The 14667-nt window shown below is 40.1% G+C and overlaps 1 protein-coding gene across 1 annotated transcript in view; it reads right to left on the bottom strand.

The window, feature by feature from the left end:
• LOC121442576 (lanC-like protein 3) overlaps positions 1 to 13597 on the bottom strand; it is a 105480-nt gene extending 91883 nt beyond the window's left edge. The window contains exon 1 of the mRNA XM_041644162.1: positions 12665 to 13597. Within this exon, the coding sequence (XP_041500096.1) occupies positions 12665 to 13237 (573 nt within the window). The 5' untranslated portion in view covers positions 13238 to 13597. The remainder of the gene's footprint in view (positions 1 to 12664) is intronic.
• Positions 13598 to 14667: the final 1070 nt, after the last annotated feature.

The raw sequence follows: 14667 nt of genomic DNA, 5'->3' as shown, positions 1-14667 counted from the left end.
AAGCAGGAGAATTGTGACTTTGAGGACAGCCTGACCCAACACAGTTCAATGCCAGCAAGAGCTATGCTTTAATTCTATCTCAAAATAACAAAAGCAATTTTTTTAAAAAAAAAAAGTAAATTTGTATGTTGGTGATATTTCGTTTCTGATTGTGTTTTGGGTCTCTTTGAGCTTAGATACCTGGAAAATCTGCTAAGAAAGTGGTTCCTTCTTGAAGTCATTGTATGAGTGGAGATCCAGTTGGTCCCCACAGTGCTTGCTTTGAGACCAGAGATGCTTTTGTTGCCATGGACACCAGATTTCAACACACCACTGAGCACTGGAATCTATCCCATGCAAAGATACCAACCAGCAGATGGACACAGTAACATCTAACGGCACATTAATGCTATGGCCAATATTTCCTTTGTCACCTCTCATTTAGATGATGTGCTCACCAGTGAAGTCTGTTAAGGCTGGAGACAGTTTCTTTATGACTCAGATAACAATACCCACACTTCAACATGTCAAAGTCACTCATTGCTAGAGTTGTAGAATAGCTAAAGCTATTCATAAAGAAGTCTGATCTTATACAAAACAAATGGATTCAATGCTGTGATTTCATAAAAGGGAAATTTGCCCAAGTGTCTAGCACCCTACATATAAGTGGTATGGTAGTAGTAGTCGTAGTAGTACACACACACACACACACACACACACACACACACACACACTTGGTTGTTTATTTTTCTGGAACAAACCATATAGCCAAAGGGTTAGGTACATAATTTAAAAATGTAAGTCATAGATCAGTTTCTGAAATTGAATCATGTTTAAAAGCAACTGGACATATCACATATTAGAGACTGTCAGTTCAGTTTAATCAAGGGATTGTTTACGCTCTATGAAAGATATAAAAAAAAGTCCCTTCTACTTGGATGAAATCTGTGTATTGTGTATCAGTCACATGATCAACACCAGTCATTACATTAACCAATGTAAGTGAAATTAGTCAACAAGTTAATAAGAAAGTCATATTTTATATAATAGAATATAAGAAATAATTTTCATATTTAGAGATTAATAAATTCAATTCCATTAAAGCCATATTCTTATAGAATAATGGTAGTTTGTTATTGGAAAAACTCAACACATTTAAAATTTCATATACTGACAAAGATTTTACTGTGTTTACTTTCCTAATTTATTCAGTAACAAAACAAAATTAACCAAGATAGTTCAAGTAATTGTAATGTAAAGCATACATTTTAGCTTTAGTAGAATAAATATAAACACATGAAAAGCTATAAATTATATCTAAACCTAAATGGGTTATTTTGTTTAATATTTTGACTTTATCATGTCTGTTAGATAAGCACATCAGAAAATTTTTAAAAATTAAAAGGAAAATGTTTAACTACCTTCAATTTCAGGTTGTATTGAGGGAGAAGCAATACTCTCTGTCATACAGGTAAAATTAACTGTACTATTCTAAAATGGGAAATGGTACTGAGCAGACATTTTCTACTTTATCTGGGATGTTCTAATCGAGTCTCTTCTTGTGTTATCATTAAATAATTCAAAATTTCTAGAATGTGGTTAATTAGGCCCTTTAATAACAAAACCACTGGGCAGTGGTGGCACACGCCTTTAATTCTAGCACTTAGGAGGCTGTGGCAGTCTAATCTCTATGAGTTTGAGGCCAGCCTGGTCTGCAAAGTAAGTTCCAGAACAGCCAGGACTGTTACACAGAGAAACCCAGTCTCAAAAAAGCAAACAAGAAAAAAAGAACCAAACCTCCTGGGGCTGAGAAGATGGCCTAGGGAAGAATAGTACTTCCTATGCAAGCATAGGGACCCAAATTTGAATCCCCAGCATCACATAAAAGTTATGCACTTATAAGCCCAGCACTGGGGGCTGTGGATAGGTGATCCTGGGAGCTAGTTCACTGGCCAGCCATTCTAGCTGCAAAAGGAAGCTTCTGATTCAATGAGAGGCCCTGCCTCACAGGAATAAGCATACGAGCAATAGCAAGATGTAATGCTGTGGTCTCTGTATACGCATGCACACACTCACTCACATACATGCACGATACACACAAACAACCTACACAGTTCCCCTCACTACCCACAATTTTTTTTTAAAAAAATACAGAAAAAAAGATGAAAAAAAAGATACTCAATGGAAAAAGCACCCATGGAAAAAAGTTGATTCTTATTAAAGGACAATGATGAAACTCATGACACTTGGGGTAAATTAGTTAAACTTTTTGAGAGGAAATCCCATAAAACTGGGAGACTTTATATTCACAACTGTTTGACAGACCAGTGGCAGCAGCATTACAACACATAAGCTTACTCAAAAGGCAGAATTATGGGCCTCACAATAAACCCACCAATCCCAAATCTGACTTTGAACAATATTTTCAATTTGTGTGAATGCTAAAGTGTGAGAAACACAAACTAAGAATAGATATTATCAACTGCCTAGTGGAGTCTCATGTCTAATGTCTACCACTGCCCAATTGTATATTCTTCAACCTCCCTGGGCTTCAGTTTCCTCACTGGGTATTATGAATATAGTAATGGTGCCCATGTGGTAAGGTTGTTGATGATATTATATATTATATATATTCCAAGTCAAGATTCATAGAAATATAGAGTATAGTCACTGGTGGTTACCAGAGGAAAGGGAAGATGGACACAAGATAAATAAATTTAATAGGAAGAATAAGCTCTTGTAATGTAGCACAACAAATGTATATTGTTGATACTAATGTATTTGATGCTTCAAAATTGGTTAAAAGTAGACTGAAAAACACTCTCATAATGAAACATGAATATTTGTGATGATAGATGTGTTAATTAGCCCCATTTGCTCATCTGACAATGTACTGAAAAATTCAATTGTACTTGATACATATAAACAATTATTGTGACACTTAAAAACAAAAATTTGAAAATGAAGTTACACGTTACTACAGGAAAAATAGGAACATAATATATTCAAATTGTTTACATTAATGCATGTAAATAAGCGATTATGTTCTCTTAGTTTCTTTTTGCCTTTTAGCATTTAAAGGATATTCATTTGTAAGTGACAAATCATCTCAATCATAGACTCAACCCACTTTTTGGTAGTTCTATTATCAAGCAATTAGAACTTAGGTCTGGTCTACAATAACCCAATTTCCCCAACATTACTGTCATTTCAAGCCAATCTTTAAGCTTCACACAGGCAGTGTGCAATACGTGCCTGCTTTTAAAAATGTTGATTTCTCATATCCAAACATTGAGTTGATGTGGGAAAGTCTTCTGTTTTGTGTTGATTTCATTGGTTAATAAAGAAACTGCCTTGGCTCTTTAATAGGACAGAAAATTAGATAGGCGGAGTAGACAGAACAGAATGCTAAGAGAAAGAAGCCGAGCAGGCAGTCGCCATGATTCTCCCACCCAACACGGACGCAGGTTAAGATCTTTCCTGATAAGCCACATCTCGTGGTGCTACACAGATTACTAAATATGGGTTAAAGCAAGATGTGAGAATTAGCCAATAAGAAGCTAGAACTAATGGGCCAGGCAGTGTTTAAAAGAATACAATTTGTATGTTATTATTTCTGGGGCTAAGCTAGCCGGGTGGGATCCGGGCGGGAACGTAGCCTGCCGCTCCCTACAACAGAGTGGCTGTTATTTCGGGGCATAAGCTAGCCAGGCGGCCAAGAGCTGGATGGCAGGAAGCAGCCCGCTGCTCCTCCTAAAACATTGAGTGAAATCCTTTACCTATAAACTATTGGGTAAAAATCTACATGAACAGTAAGAGGACTCTTTTTCTACCATAGACATGCCCAACCTCATTTTATGCTTATCAGTTAGATGACCATCGAATTTTATAAAATTCTCTATTGAAAAGAATGTGAGAACAGGGGTAACCCCAAACTCAGGTGGTGGGAATGGAAATTGATGGTAAGGTTGTATTGTTGTTTGGTTTGTATTTTAAGAGAGAATCTTACGATGAAGATTGAGGTGGTTTGGAACTCACTATGTAACCCAGACTGGTTTCAAACTTGCAGCAATCCTCCCATGTCAGCCTCCCTTGACAAAGCACTTTTAAAAATAATCTGATCATCTCCAGCAAATAAAAAACACATGTGTAAACTTTGACTCAATCTTAAAAATTGTTTACTACATGCACACTTGAAAAGGTAGATTGATGTGTGATGTCCTTCTGTGTTTTGCTTTTATTGGCTAATGAATAAATCTATTTCAGCCAATGGCTTAGCAGAGTAAAGCCAGGTGGGAAATTTGAACAAAGATATAGAAAGTAGGTGTAGTCAAGGAGATGCCATATAACTGCTGAAGGAGACAGACACCAGAACCTTACCAGTAGGCCACAGCCTCATGGTGATACACAGATTAATAGAAATGGGTTAGTTTAAGATGTAAGAGCTAGCTAGAAGTACACCTGAGTCATCGGTCAAACAGTGTTATAATTAATATAGTTCCTGTGGGATTATTTGGATCTGTGCAGTTGGGAAACAAATGAGTAGTCTCCATTTATAGTAGATAACAAACATATAGAAAGATGAATATAAACACTATTTGTATATATACATGTGCATTCTTTTTAGCATTACTATTGATATAAGAAAAAGGGAAAAAGAAACTAGGAAATGTTAGTGTTCATCAATAAATTTAAGTCATATTATAGTCGCATAGAACCAAAATAAAGAGATATTTCTCTAAATAAGATTGGCAAAGATGCCTGAAGTGTATTACACAAAAAAGCAAGCTATAGAGTATATATATAATATGATCATTTGTTTGGAATGAAGAGATGGCTTAAAGTACAGATTGATTTTGCTGAGGACCAAAAATTTCCAGCACCAAAATCAAAGCAACTCACAACTGCCTGCAACTCCAGTTCAAGGAGGATCTGACCCCTATATTCTCCTATAGTGCCTACATACATGTGTGAATACATGCATGCACGTGTGCATAAACACATACAACTGGAGATGAAATAAATCTTAAAATATGATTATCCATGTAAGTAAAGAAAACACACTTATGAAATACACTTGTAAAAAAGGAAATTTAACATAATAGTCCATAGAAAGCTCATTTTATACTGCCTGATATAGCTTACCATATGCATGTAACAATAATGATTATTAAGAAAAATAAGGGCCCTATGTAAACTTCCAATTTAGGCTCTCTCTCATCATAATGTCTGGCTGTGGGTCTCTGCACCCATTCCCATCTGCTGCTGGAGGAAGACTCTCTGATGATGACTGGACAAGGCAATGATGTATAAGTATAGCAGAATATCATTAAGAATCATTTCATTAATTTTTTTTGGCCAGTTGTGTTTGGTTCTACCCTAGGTCTCTGAACTAAAACTTGGCTATCCAGTCTCTGGTTCCTGGACTCAATATGAGGGTTTTTTCCTTGTCTTACTGTATCATGGTGTGTGTGTGTGTGTGTGTGTGTGTGTGTGTGTGTGTGTGTGTGTGTGTGTGTTTGGTTGTTGTCTCTTGGAAGCCTGTTGTTTTCTGAAGGGAAATGGAGGAGGAGCGGATCTAGGGGAGAGGGGATGTTGGGGGAGCTGGGAGGAGTGGAGGAAGGGGAAACAATGGTAGAAATGTACTGCATAAGAAAAGAATCTATTTTCAATTAAAAAATAATAAACCTTTACATAATAAACAAAAAAAGAAAAATAGGGAATGTAAACAGTTTCTACTATAAAATATATTTCTAATATTTACTAGCATACATTTTAATGAAGTTAATATCATAGCTTTTGTTTGAATAATAGCCAGCCAACAGCAAGATTAAGGCACTCTCCATTTGCCATGGGGCATAGAAATAACCTGGAAAGGGAAGGGAAACTCTAACAACAGGAAAACTGAGCGAATGAAGGTGATAAGTCACAGACAGATCATGTCAAGAGAAGCCAAAGGGCAGACAGCTTGGTAACCTACCAACAGCCATTGCATTCTCTCCCTTTCTTGTCAAAACCTGTGCCCAATTTTAAAGGTTAGAAATGAAAGAGAATTAGTGCTCTCAGTCTTCCCTAAAAACTAGAACTGGCCAGGGACCAAGTGATAGGCAATGAGTCAGAACAAAAAGTCTTCTAGTATAGAACATTCTAAATGATTAAAAAAAAAAAAAAGATGCTGGGAAAAGCCACAGACATTCCCCTCTCTTCTTGTTATACAAGAGCATGATGCTTGGAATAGCAACGACCATCTTGACTATACAGTAATGACATAGCTCACATAGGAGAACAAGTGAAAATATGCTAGGAAATGCTGGTGTGGGTTCTCTTAAGTCTCTTTGGTTAACCAACCTACGAACGGCTTAGCTCTATACTTTTGTTAAATGGTATAATGAATGTTTTCTTCAGTCCAATCACAGTTCCCTTAGTTGGTAGTTACATATATAAATAAGTATATAAATACAACCTGATTAGTCAGTTTAAGGTTTCTTGTATGTATATAGTTTTCCCTAATTTTTGAGGCAGGAATCTCACTATGTTACATAAGCTGGCCTACAATTTCTGAGCTCAATGATTCTCCTGCTTCAGCTTCCTATGTGCTGGAACTATGGGTATATACCACTTACTACATCTGGATTCAGTCATGTTTTCTTGACCATTCTGTGATTCTAAGATAAAAGCATCCAATGTGATGGTGTGAATGAAGATGTCAATCCTATATGTTTGAATATTTGATCCCTAGGTCGTAGAACTGTTTATGAAGGATTAGGGGGTGTGACCTTGTTGGAGGAAGTACGTTATTAGGGGTGGGCTTAAAGATTTCAAACGTCCAAACTGGCCTCAAATTCGTGATCCTTATGTCTCTGCCTCTTCAGCAAACCCTAGATGTTCACTAGAAGTTACCTTATGCTGAGGACCCAATTAACACCTTTAAAATTTTTAAATCACAGCAGGAAGATCAAATATTGTACTGAGTATGATTTTCTACCTAATATTTGGAATTGCATTGGATTATATGTTAGTAGAAACAGAAAGGGCCACCATTACTTTTATTAAACAGCTACTATGTGCCAAGCAATAAGACAGGCGTTTTATCTAGTATATCACAGCAACTTCCAAATCAGTTCCCTTTGATTGCAAAAATGCAAAATAAATCTGTTTGCTAATTCATGTAAACAACTGAGCATTTCCTTTTAGCACAAATATAAGCTAGGCACAATGGCTTATATCTGTAATGCCAGCACCAGGGAGGGTGAGGTAGGAAGCCTGCTACGAGTTTCAAGCCAGCATAGACTACACAGTGAGTTAAAGGCCAGTAAGACCCAGCCTAAAAATAACCACCCCCAAAAAATGTTGGGCCAAGTATGGGAGCATATGCCTTTAATCTCAACACTTGAAATAGAACCAGGGAGATCTCTGTGAATTCAAGGTCAGCATGGTACACATAACAAACTCTAGTCCTTCCAGGTTCATCTTAAAAACATCAATTAAATTAAAAAAATGCAGACTACAACCACCTACAGAAGTCATGAATATATATGTATCATACTGGAGTTGTTGAAGAAATCTCAGAGTATCACTGACTGACTCCTGTTTCAAATGTACCACAATCACAAGATTCACTGTATATCCTGATGTGTTAATCAAAAAGCACCCATGCAGCTGCATCACATGTTTTTAATGTTTTAGTCTTTGAATTGACTACAATGGGTTTCTTTTTGTAAATCTAAGTTTTAATTTATACATTCGTAGATGTTATCCTGAGAAGTCCTGAAAGTTCATCAGACTGACAAAGGAGGCGTTGGTGCAAAGAGGATTTTAAAAGAGCCACATAAACACTTTTTGCAGGTGTTGTGTGAGTGTGTATGCACGCTAGAGATCAAACTCAGGGCTTCTCACAACCTAATCAAACACACTTCCATCAAGAACTGCATCCCTATCTGTTGGGGAAGGTCGCTTGTTTATTCCTGGCTTCCCAGAACACAAAATAATCACTTAGAAACTATATTATTTGCAATATTGTTTGACCAATAGCTTAAATGTATTTCTGGCTAAGTCATATATCTTAAATTAACCCATTTCTATTAATCTGTGTATCATAATGTGACTGTGGCTTACCGGCAAGACTCGGTGTGTCTGTCTCTGCAGGTAGCTACATGGCTTCTCACTGACTCCTCCTACTCTCTCTATATATGTCTTTCAGCATGGCTTTTCTCTGTTAAGCCATTGCCCGAAAGCAACTTCTTTATTAACCAATGGCAATAAAACATATTCACAGCATACATCACCTCCCACATCACCTATTCCCTTATCATTCTTAATATTGACAATCTACTCAATAGTCAGAAAATCAGGAACGTTTTTTCAAAAGATCAATATACTCTTGTAAAAACACACAACAAATTCAGTCACATAACTTTGACTTCTTTGGCACCAAGGGATCTGATTTTAATTTACTCCTAACTGGGAACCTTCCTTGCCTTTGAGCTTTTTTATCTCCTATTCATTGATTAGAGACCTCTAAGCCTGAATGGTTTGGTCCTTGTGGGCCCCTATGCCAGAATGGCTGCTGCTAGGGCAGCCTCTTAATTCTCATGCTCCAGTTGTGAGACATAGCATGCCTTCACAAAGGAGCCTTTCTACCATAGGCTCCCAAACAGTAGCTCTGCCTTCTCTCACCTGTCCCCTTCCCCACCTTAGTTCCTGTTTACTGCCTTCAGATCATTTCTTACAATCAGTTCGTTTTTTTGCTCTTCTCACTGTTAAATCTCAGCATCTAGTATGGTGCTTGGTATAGCAGAAAAATCTAATTAATACTCGCTTAATGAATGAAGAAAAGTTCAATGAAGAATTGTTTTGTAGGGCTCTGTTTATTTGATTTTTAAAAAAGAATTCTTATTAATCCAATTACAAAAGTGGAAGTTTAGGCTCAGAGTTTTGAAGCTATTTGTACAAAATCATTGAGTGACAGAGTTACTTTCATTAACACCCTAGATTTCCCTTAATCCCTCTACCATCCTCCCTATATCTCCACCAACCAGTAAAAGGCAAAACAGACTGACAGCAAATATTTATGACACAATTTCTTGGGACTTCATTAACCCATTGTATAAGACTATGTGTCTTACACACTTCAAATCCCCTTTCTTTAAGTATTTTCAGGACAGTTGAATTCACTGGAAATATGTTAAGTACATTGAGTGATTCAGTATCTCTCTATCTCTCTCTCTGTGTGTATGTGTAGAGAGAGAGAGAGAGAGCAAGCACGTTTTAAACATTTATCAATTATATGAACACAAATGGAAACTTCAAAAACTTAAATGAACAACCTAAGAATGTAACAAATTAGATAAGCCCAGAGGAAGTATTGATGTATGAAAATATAGACAGTATTGTATTCTAGAGCATGTAATCCATAATTCTGGTCTGATGCTTTCTAGTATAAGAAAGTGAGAAGTACAATCAGCCACAAGACATATTTCAAAGACTAACTGATTCTATCAATTGTAAAAAGAACGCAACTATTTGTTTCCACCTCCTGAGACAAATTCCTTTGTGGGTCCTTATAATGAAAGGGGTATGATATTGTAATGAGAATTCTAAACTATAGCCTCATAAATCAATACATCAAGCTTCATACAATGAAGTGTTGCAGCATGAATTAACAGTCATGGCTGGTGTGACACCCAAACCCACGCAGCATCATATTGCCTTATTATCTAAACTGTGATCTATGAATCAACCCTATCAGTCCTACCTAGGAACTTGTTAGAAATGCAGAATATCAGATCCTCTCCCAAGGCTAAATCAGAATGTTTTCTCTATTTTACTATATATTTATAATATTTATGGCAATTTCTCTTTATATTGCAGAAAAGATATACAGGTGATTCCTATGCAAAATATGTTTTTCTAAAGCACTGATCTAGTGGGTCATTTTGATTTGAATAAGAATTTGTAAGGACCTATAATTTATTCAATTCATTTATTTCAATAGATATTTGCTGAGAACCCAGAAGTAGGAAAGGCTTTCTTTAAACATAGCTTCAGAAGCATTAGCATAAGGGAAATTTTGATAAGACATACCATTTTAAAGGTAGGTTGGCAATGCAAGCCACATAGTATACGGATAATATTTGCAACATTACAAAAGAAGAGTTAGGTGCCTACATATGTGCTAGGCAATTGTTAATATTGAAGCTACAACGACATAAAAATATCTCCATCCTATGGAATTTATAGTCTGATTAGTGAAGACATCAATAAACAAACTGAATAAAAAACAGGAAAGGGGGTAATTTTAAATTTTAAATGAAGCTGAGAGGTAATGCCTCACTCAGGAGGTAAAGACCTATCCAAGGTCATGGAGCTAGCTATAAAAATATCTAGAGGAAGTGTTCCAGGCAGGGAGAACAGAGAGTCCAAACACCCTGAGACAAGAGAATGCCTAAAACAACACAAGGCCAGTGTGGTTATTAAACATGAGTAAGAAGCAAAGTAGGTACGCAAGAGGCTTCATCATGTGAGGCCTTATCGGCCATTTTCAGTGTCACTGGTTTAACTATGAGATAGGAAGCCACTGGAGAAAAGGCAATAGGGAGCCACTGAAGGATACTGAGCAGGAAAATGACGTAATGAGAAGTGTGTTTAAGAAGCTAGCTTTTTTTAAAGGGTGGATGAATGGCTTAGTGGGGGAAAAACTAACTCAGAGTGATTCATTCATTACTTATTACGTGGCACAGATGTGTCAAATAAAGTGAGAAGCTCTAAAGTAGGGTGATAACTATGGGAAATGGCAGAGGAAGGTGAATGTAAATGACATTGAATGAAAAAAAGATACTGGGACACAATGGCAGATTATTTATAGAAAAATGACACAAGTTAGAAATTCAATTTAATCAAGGTTCACGGATCATCTACTGAGAGAAAAGCTGTCTGCTGGCAAGGAGTTAGGGAGGGGAAGGCGTGCCAGTCTCTGCCCTACACATTCAGAGCCTCAAATTCTTGGATTGCTGAAATGGAGGCAACTGATCTAACAAATTAAAAGCTGTTCTTTCAAAATCTTCAGAGCTGGTTCTCTTGTTCCTTCTCCCAGGGACAGCCAGAGAACCTCAATTTGATTAGCACAAAAAGACAGATCCGATTTGGCAGGAGGGTAGAAGAAAGGTCTTAAATGCTTTTGTGGGGCAGGGCTTTCAACTGGTTTTGGAACACCAGTTTCTGTGCACAGCCCTCCTAGTCTTTTGGTTGATTTTCCACTCTGCCATTCTATTATGGAAAAAAAGACTTGAAGGCATGGGCAAAAGAATAAACAGGCTTAAGGAAAACAACTGGGGGATTTTTAAAAAATTGCCTACCATCAGACTGCAGGGTTGGGGAAGCAGATGCAAATGTAATGCAAATGATATGTAAATCTCTCTGTGGCCTTCTAAATGGTTTTCTACAACTGGAAGGGCCTTTGGGAAACAGCTAGCAGATAACAATGACTCAGAAGCAGAGCAAACTATTTCAAGACAACTTTATCACATGGCCCTTGGCTGCCCTGCTAGCTTGGTGCATCCTTCAGCATTTTTCCTCTTCACTTGAATCAATCTCATCTGATGTAAATTTTTTTAAAAAAGAAGTCTGCTTGCTTACTGGTTTTCTAAGCTTATTATACTTTTAAGTCACGCCATAGTCCTTTATTTTTTCTCCAAATGCCTTTCTCACCATATCTAGCCAAGTTAAATGTGCTGCTTTCTCCCTAGAACAGAACATTGTTCCAGTGAATTATGAATGAATGTGCCTCCCTTTCATTTCTAATTACTATGAGGCTTTATAGGTTTTTTTGTTTAATTCCCACAACTCCACAGGAACTGGCACATTTTCTGCTAACATATACATGCTATATTCAAAGGCAATTTAAGAAAAAAAAATGCCTGCATATATAGTTGTGAAACGGAATTGCTTTCAAGGAGTCCCTGAAAAACTGTTTATTAAGAAAAGCTTCCTGGTCACAAATGCTGTGGCTTTGGTCAACCTAACTACTGATTTTAAAATGGAAGGGAAAAAAACACGCTTTTGATCAAAGTGACCATATTTCTGTCTACACTTAGCTATTTAAAAAGACTATACTCTCATCAGATACACATTTATTAAGAGTCCTAGGATGAATTTAATAGTAAATAGCACAGTGCACACATCAGACCTACGCCTGAGCAGCTTGGTCACAGGCCCAGGAGTCCAGAAGCAACTTTCTTGCACATCAGTCCTAAAGTCCTGTTACTTTTTTAGACTCCTAACATTTAAGGGTGCTTTTGCTAGTACAGTCAAAAGAAAGAAAATAACTTTCCCCCCATTTTTAAACACTCGCTTTTAAGGGCCACAAGGTCAGCCCCCCAAAAAAGCTATGGGGCAAAGAGGCATCTGAAGTGATGCAACCAAGTTCACTGCACAAAGGGGAACAAAGCAAAAAGCCAAGTAATCCAGAGAACGATTGTGGGGACAAAGAAAGGGGGAAAGGACGGACAAAAGCAGAAGGGACTGAAGAAAGCACAGCTCCAGACAAAGAAGTAACGAAGAAGAGATGGGGGATGCACAACCAGGGGTGGTGCTCCGGGCGTCGGGGAGTCCCAGAAAGCCGGACCCCCCGCAGGGCGCGGGCAGCCGGGCGAGCGCCCTCCGGCGGCCGGGGCAGCCAGCGTCTTACCTCCTGGGCGAGTTTCTGCTTGAGTACCAGCGCGGCGCACAGGTAGCCAGCGCGGCCCACGAACAGCTCGTCGGAGCCGCACTCCAGGAAGGAGACCGGTGCACAGACGGCGCACAGAGCCCGGAACTTCCCGAGGGGCTGCACGTAGTCGGAACGGCCCAGGGCGTGGTACACGAGCGTGGCCACCGCGTGCACGCCCGCGCCCCCGAGCAGGAAGGCAGCGCGGGTGTCGGCGTCCGGCTCGCCCCACTCTTCGGAGCGGGAGCACGCGTCGATGAGGCGCTTGGCAGAGCGCAGGTAGCGCTCGCGGGCCCCGGCGAAAAGCGGGCTTTGCGAGACGTGGTAGAGCATGTAGGCCACCCCGGCCACGCCACTGTACAGACCCCCCTGGAAGCTGCTGCCCGCCGGTGTCGCCCCTCGAGCCTCAGCGCCGCCCCCCAGCGGGGGCAGCTCCTGGAGGATGCGTTCGATGGTGGAGGTGACCAAGGGCGCCACAGCCTCCTCGCACTGGCCAGCCAGCAGGCTGCCCTGGTAGTCATCGAAGCGGTTGGCGAAACAGCGCTTGGTGTCCATGCTGTCGCCTGTGGCCCCCCAATGTCGAGCTGGGGACCTTTGGAGGGAGCGCCCTGCAGCCCGGCACAGCACCTCCTGCTCTCTGAGATGATCGGATGGCTGTAGATGCGGTGTGTGTGGGGGGTGGGGGGTGGGGTGGAGGGAGGAGGGTGAGACGGGAGGTGACAAGAAGAGGTGGACGCAAGGAGGGATCACGGAGCGGGTGGCCAAGTGGGGCAACGGGCTGCTGCGAGGCTCCCGAGTGGCCCGAGAGAGCACGGGGAATGCGTGTCGCTCGTCCCCACTCCCGGAGGCCGCGCCCTCGCCGAGCCGACCCCTCCTGCGCCGCCGCAGCTCCTTGGCTCTCCAAGGGGCCGAGGTGATCTCCTCAGGCAGGACCCACGCGGGGCCCGCGCCACTCCTCCCGCTCCGCCCTCGGCTCCTCCCCTCCCTGCAGAAAGCCTGGGACGTGCAGGACACGGATCAGGAATGCTGAGGCTGGCCGTCAGCACACCTGGCAGCAGAGGTGATGACTTCCAGTCCCTTGTGTACTCCGAGACTTTGCCTGGGGTCAGCACCAGCAGCTCCTGGGAGCGTGGTAAAAACGCAGCGCCGCAGGTTTCTCCTCAGACCTAGTCAATCAAAAGTCAAAATATACAGCAAGAGTCCTAGGTTAAAGCATCCACAATAAAGTTTGTGAAGCTGCTGAACTAGGCTAAAGTACCAGAGAACACACAGCTGGGAGTCGCCTTTCAAGCTTGGACACAGTGGCGTTCTCAGTCAAAATACCTCAATACTAAGAACAGCAATAGTGTGTGACTGGTAGTGTGGAACTTGGTTTGTGTTTTCCAAAGGAGCATGAGAACTCCTTGCTTGCCTTCTAATATAGTGTTTTGCTGGGCGTGCACAAGAATAAAAGCCCAAATAAGCACACATACCTCAATACTAAGAACAGCAATAGTGTGTGACTGGTAGTGTGGAACTTGGTTTGTGTTTTCCAAAGGAGCATGAGAACTCCTTGCTTGCCTTCTAATATATTGTTTTGCTGGGCGTGCACAAGAATAAAAGCCCAAATAAGCACACTATATTGGAAACTCCTTACCTACATCTTTCCTTGCTCTATTTCCCTGTTCCCTCATGAAATTAGAAAAAGGCCAAAAAAAAAAAAAAAAAAAAAAAAAAAAACCACCTTTAGATCATTAGCTCGTTAATACATGGTGGCTAAAGCATGGGGAACAAATTGAATTCTTCCTTAGTTCGCTGTTCATGTCTCTCCCCCTTTGGTTCCCTCCTGTTTCTCCTCCACAAGTGTTATTCCCAGTCTAGTCTCCTGTGTGCTTTGAAACTTCATAATAGAGTAACTACACACTTCCAGACACCTTGAGGGATGTACTGGGGTGAAAAAGACAAAAAATAAACACAGTCTATTTGTCTTTCTTCTGTTCAGCTCT

The sequence above is a fragment of the Microtus oregoni genome, unplaced genomic scaffold, assembly GCF_018167655.1.
Source record: "Microtus oregoni isolate MIOR12 unplaced genomic scaffold, Mior012 000092F_000, whole genome shotgun sequence".
Taxonomy (NCBI): Eukaryota; Metazoa; Chordata; class Mammalia; order Rodentia; family Cricetidae; genus Microtus; species Microtus oregoni.
This window is presented reverse-complemented; position numbering and strand designations above follow the sequence as displayed.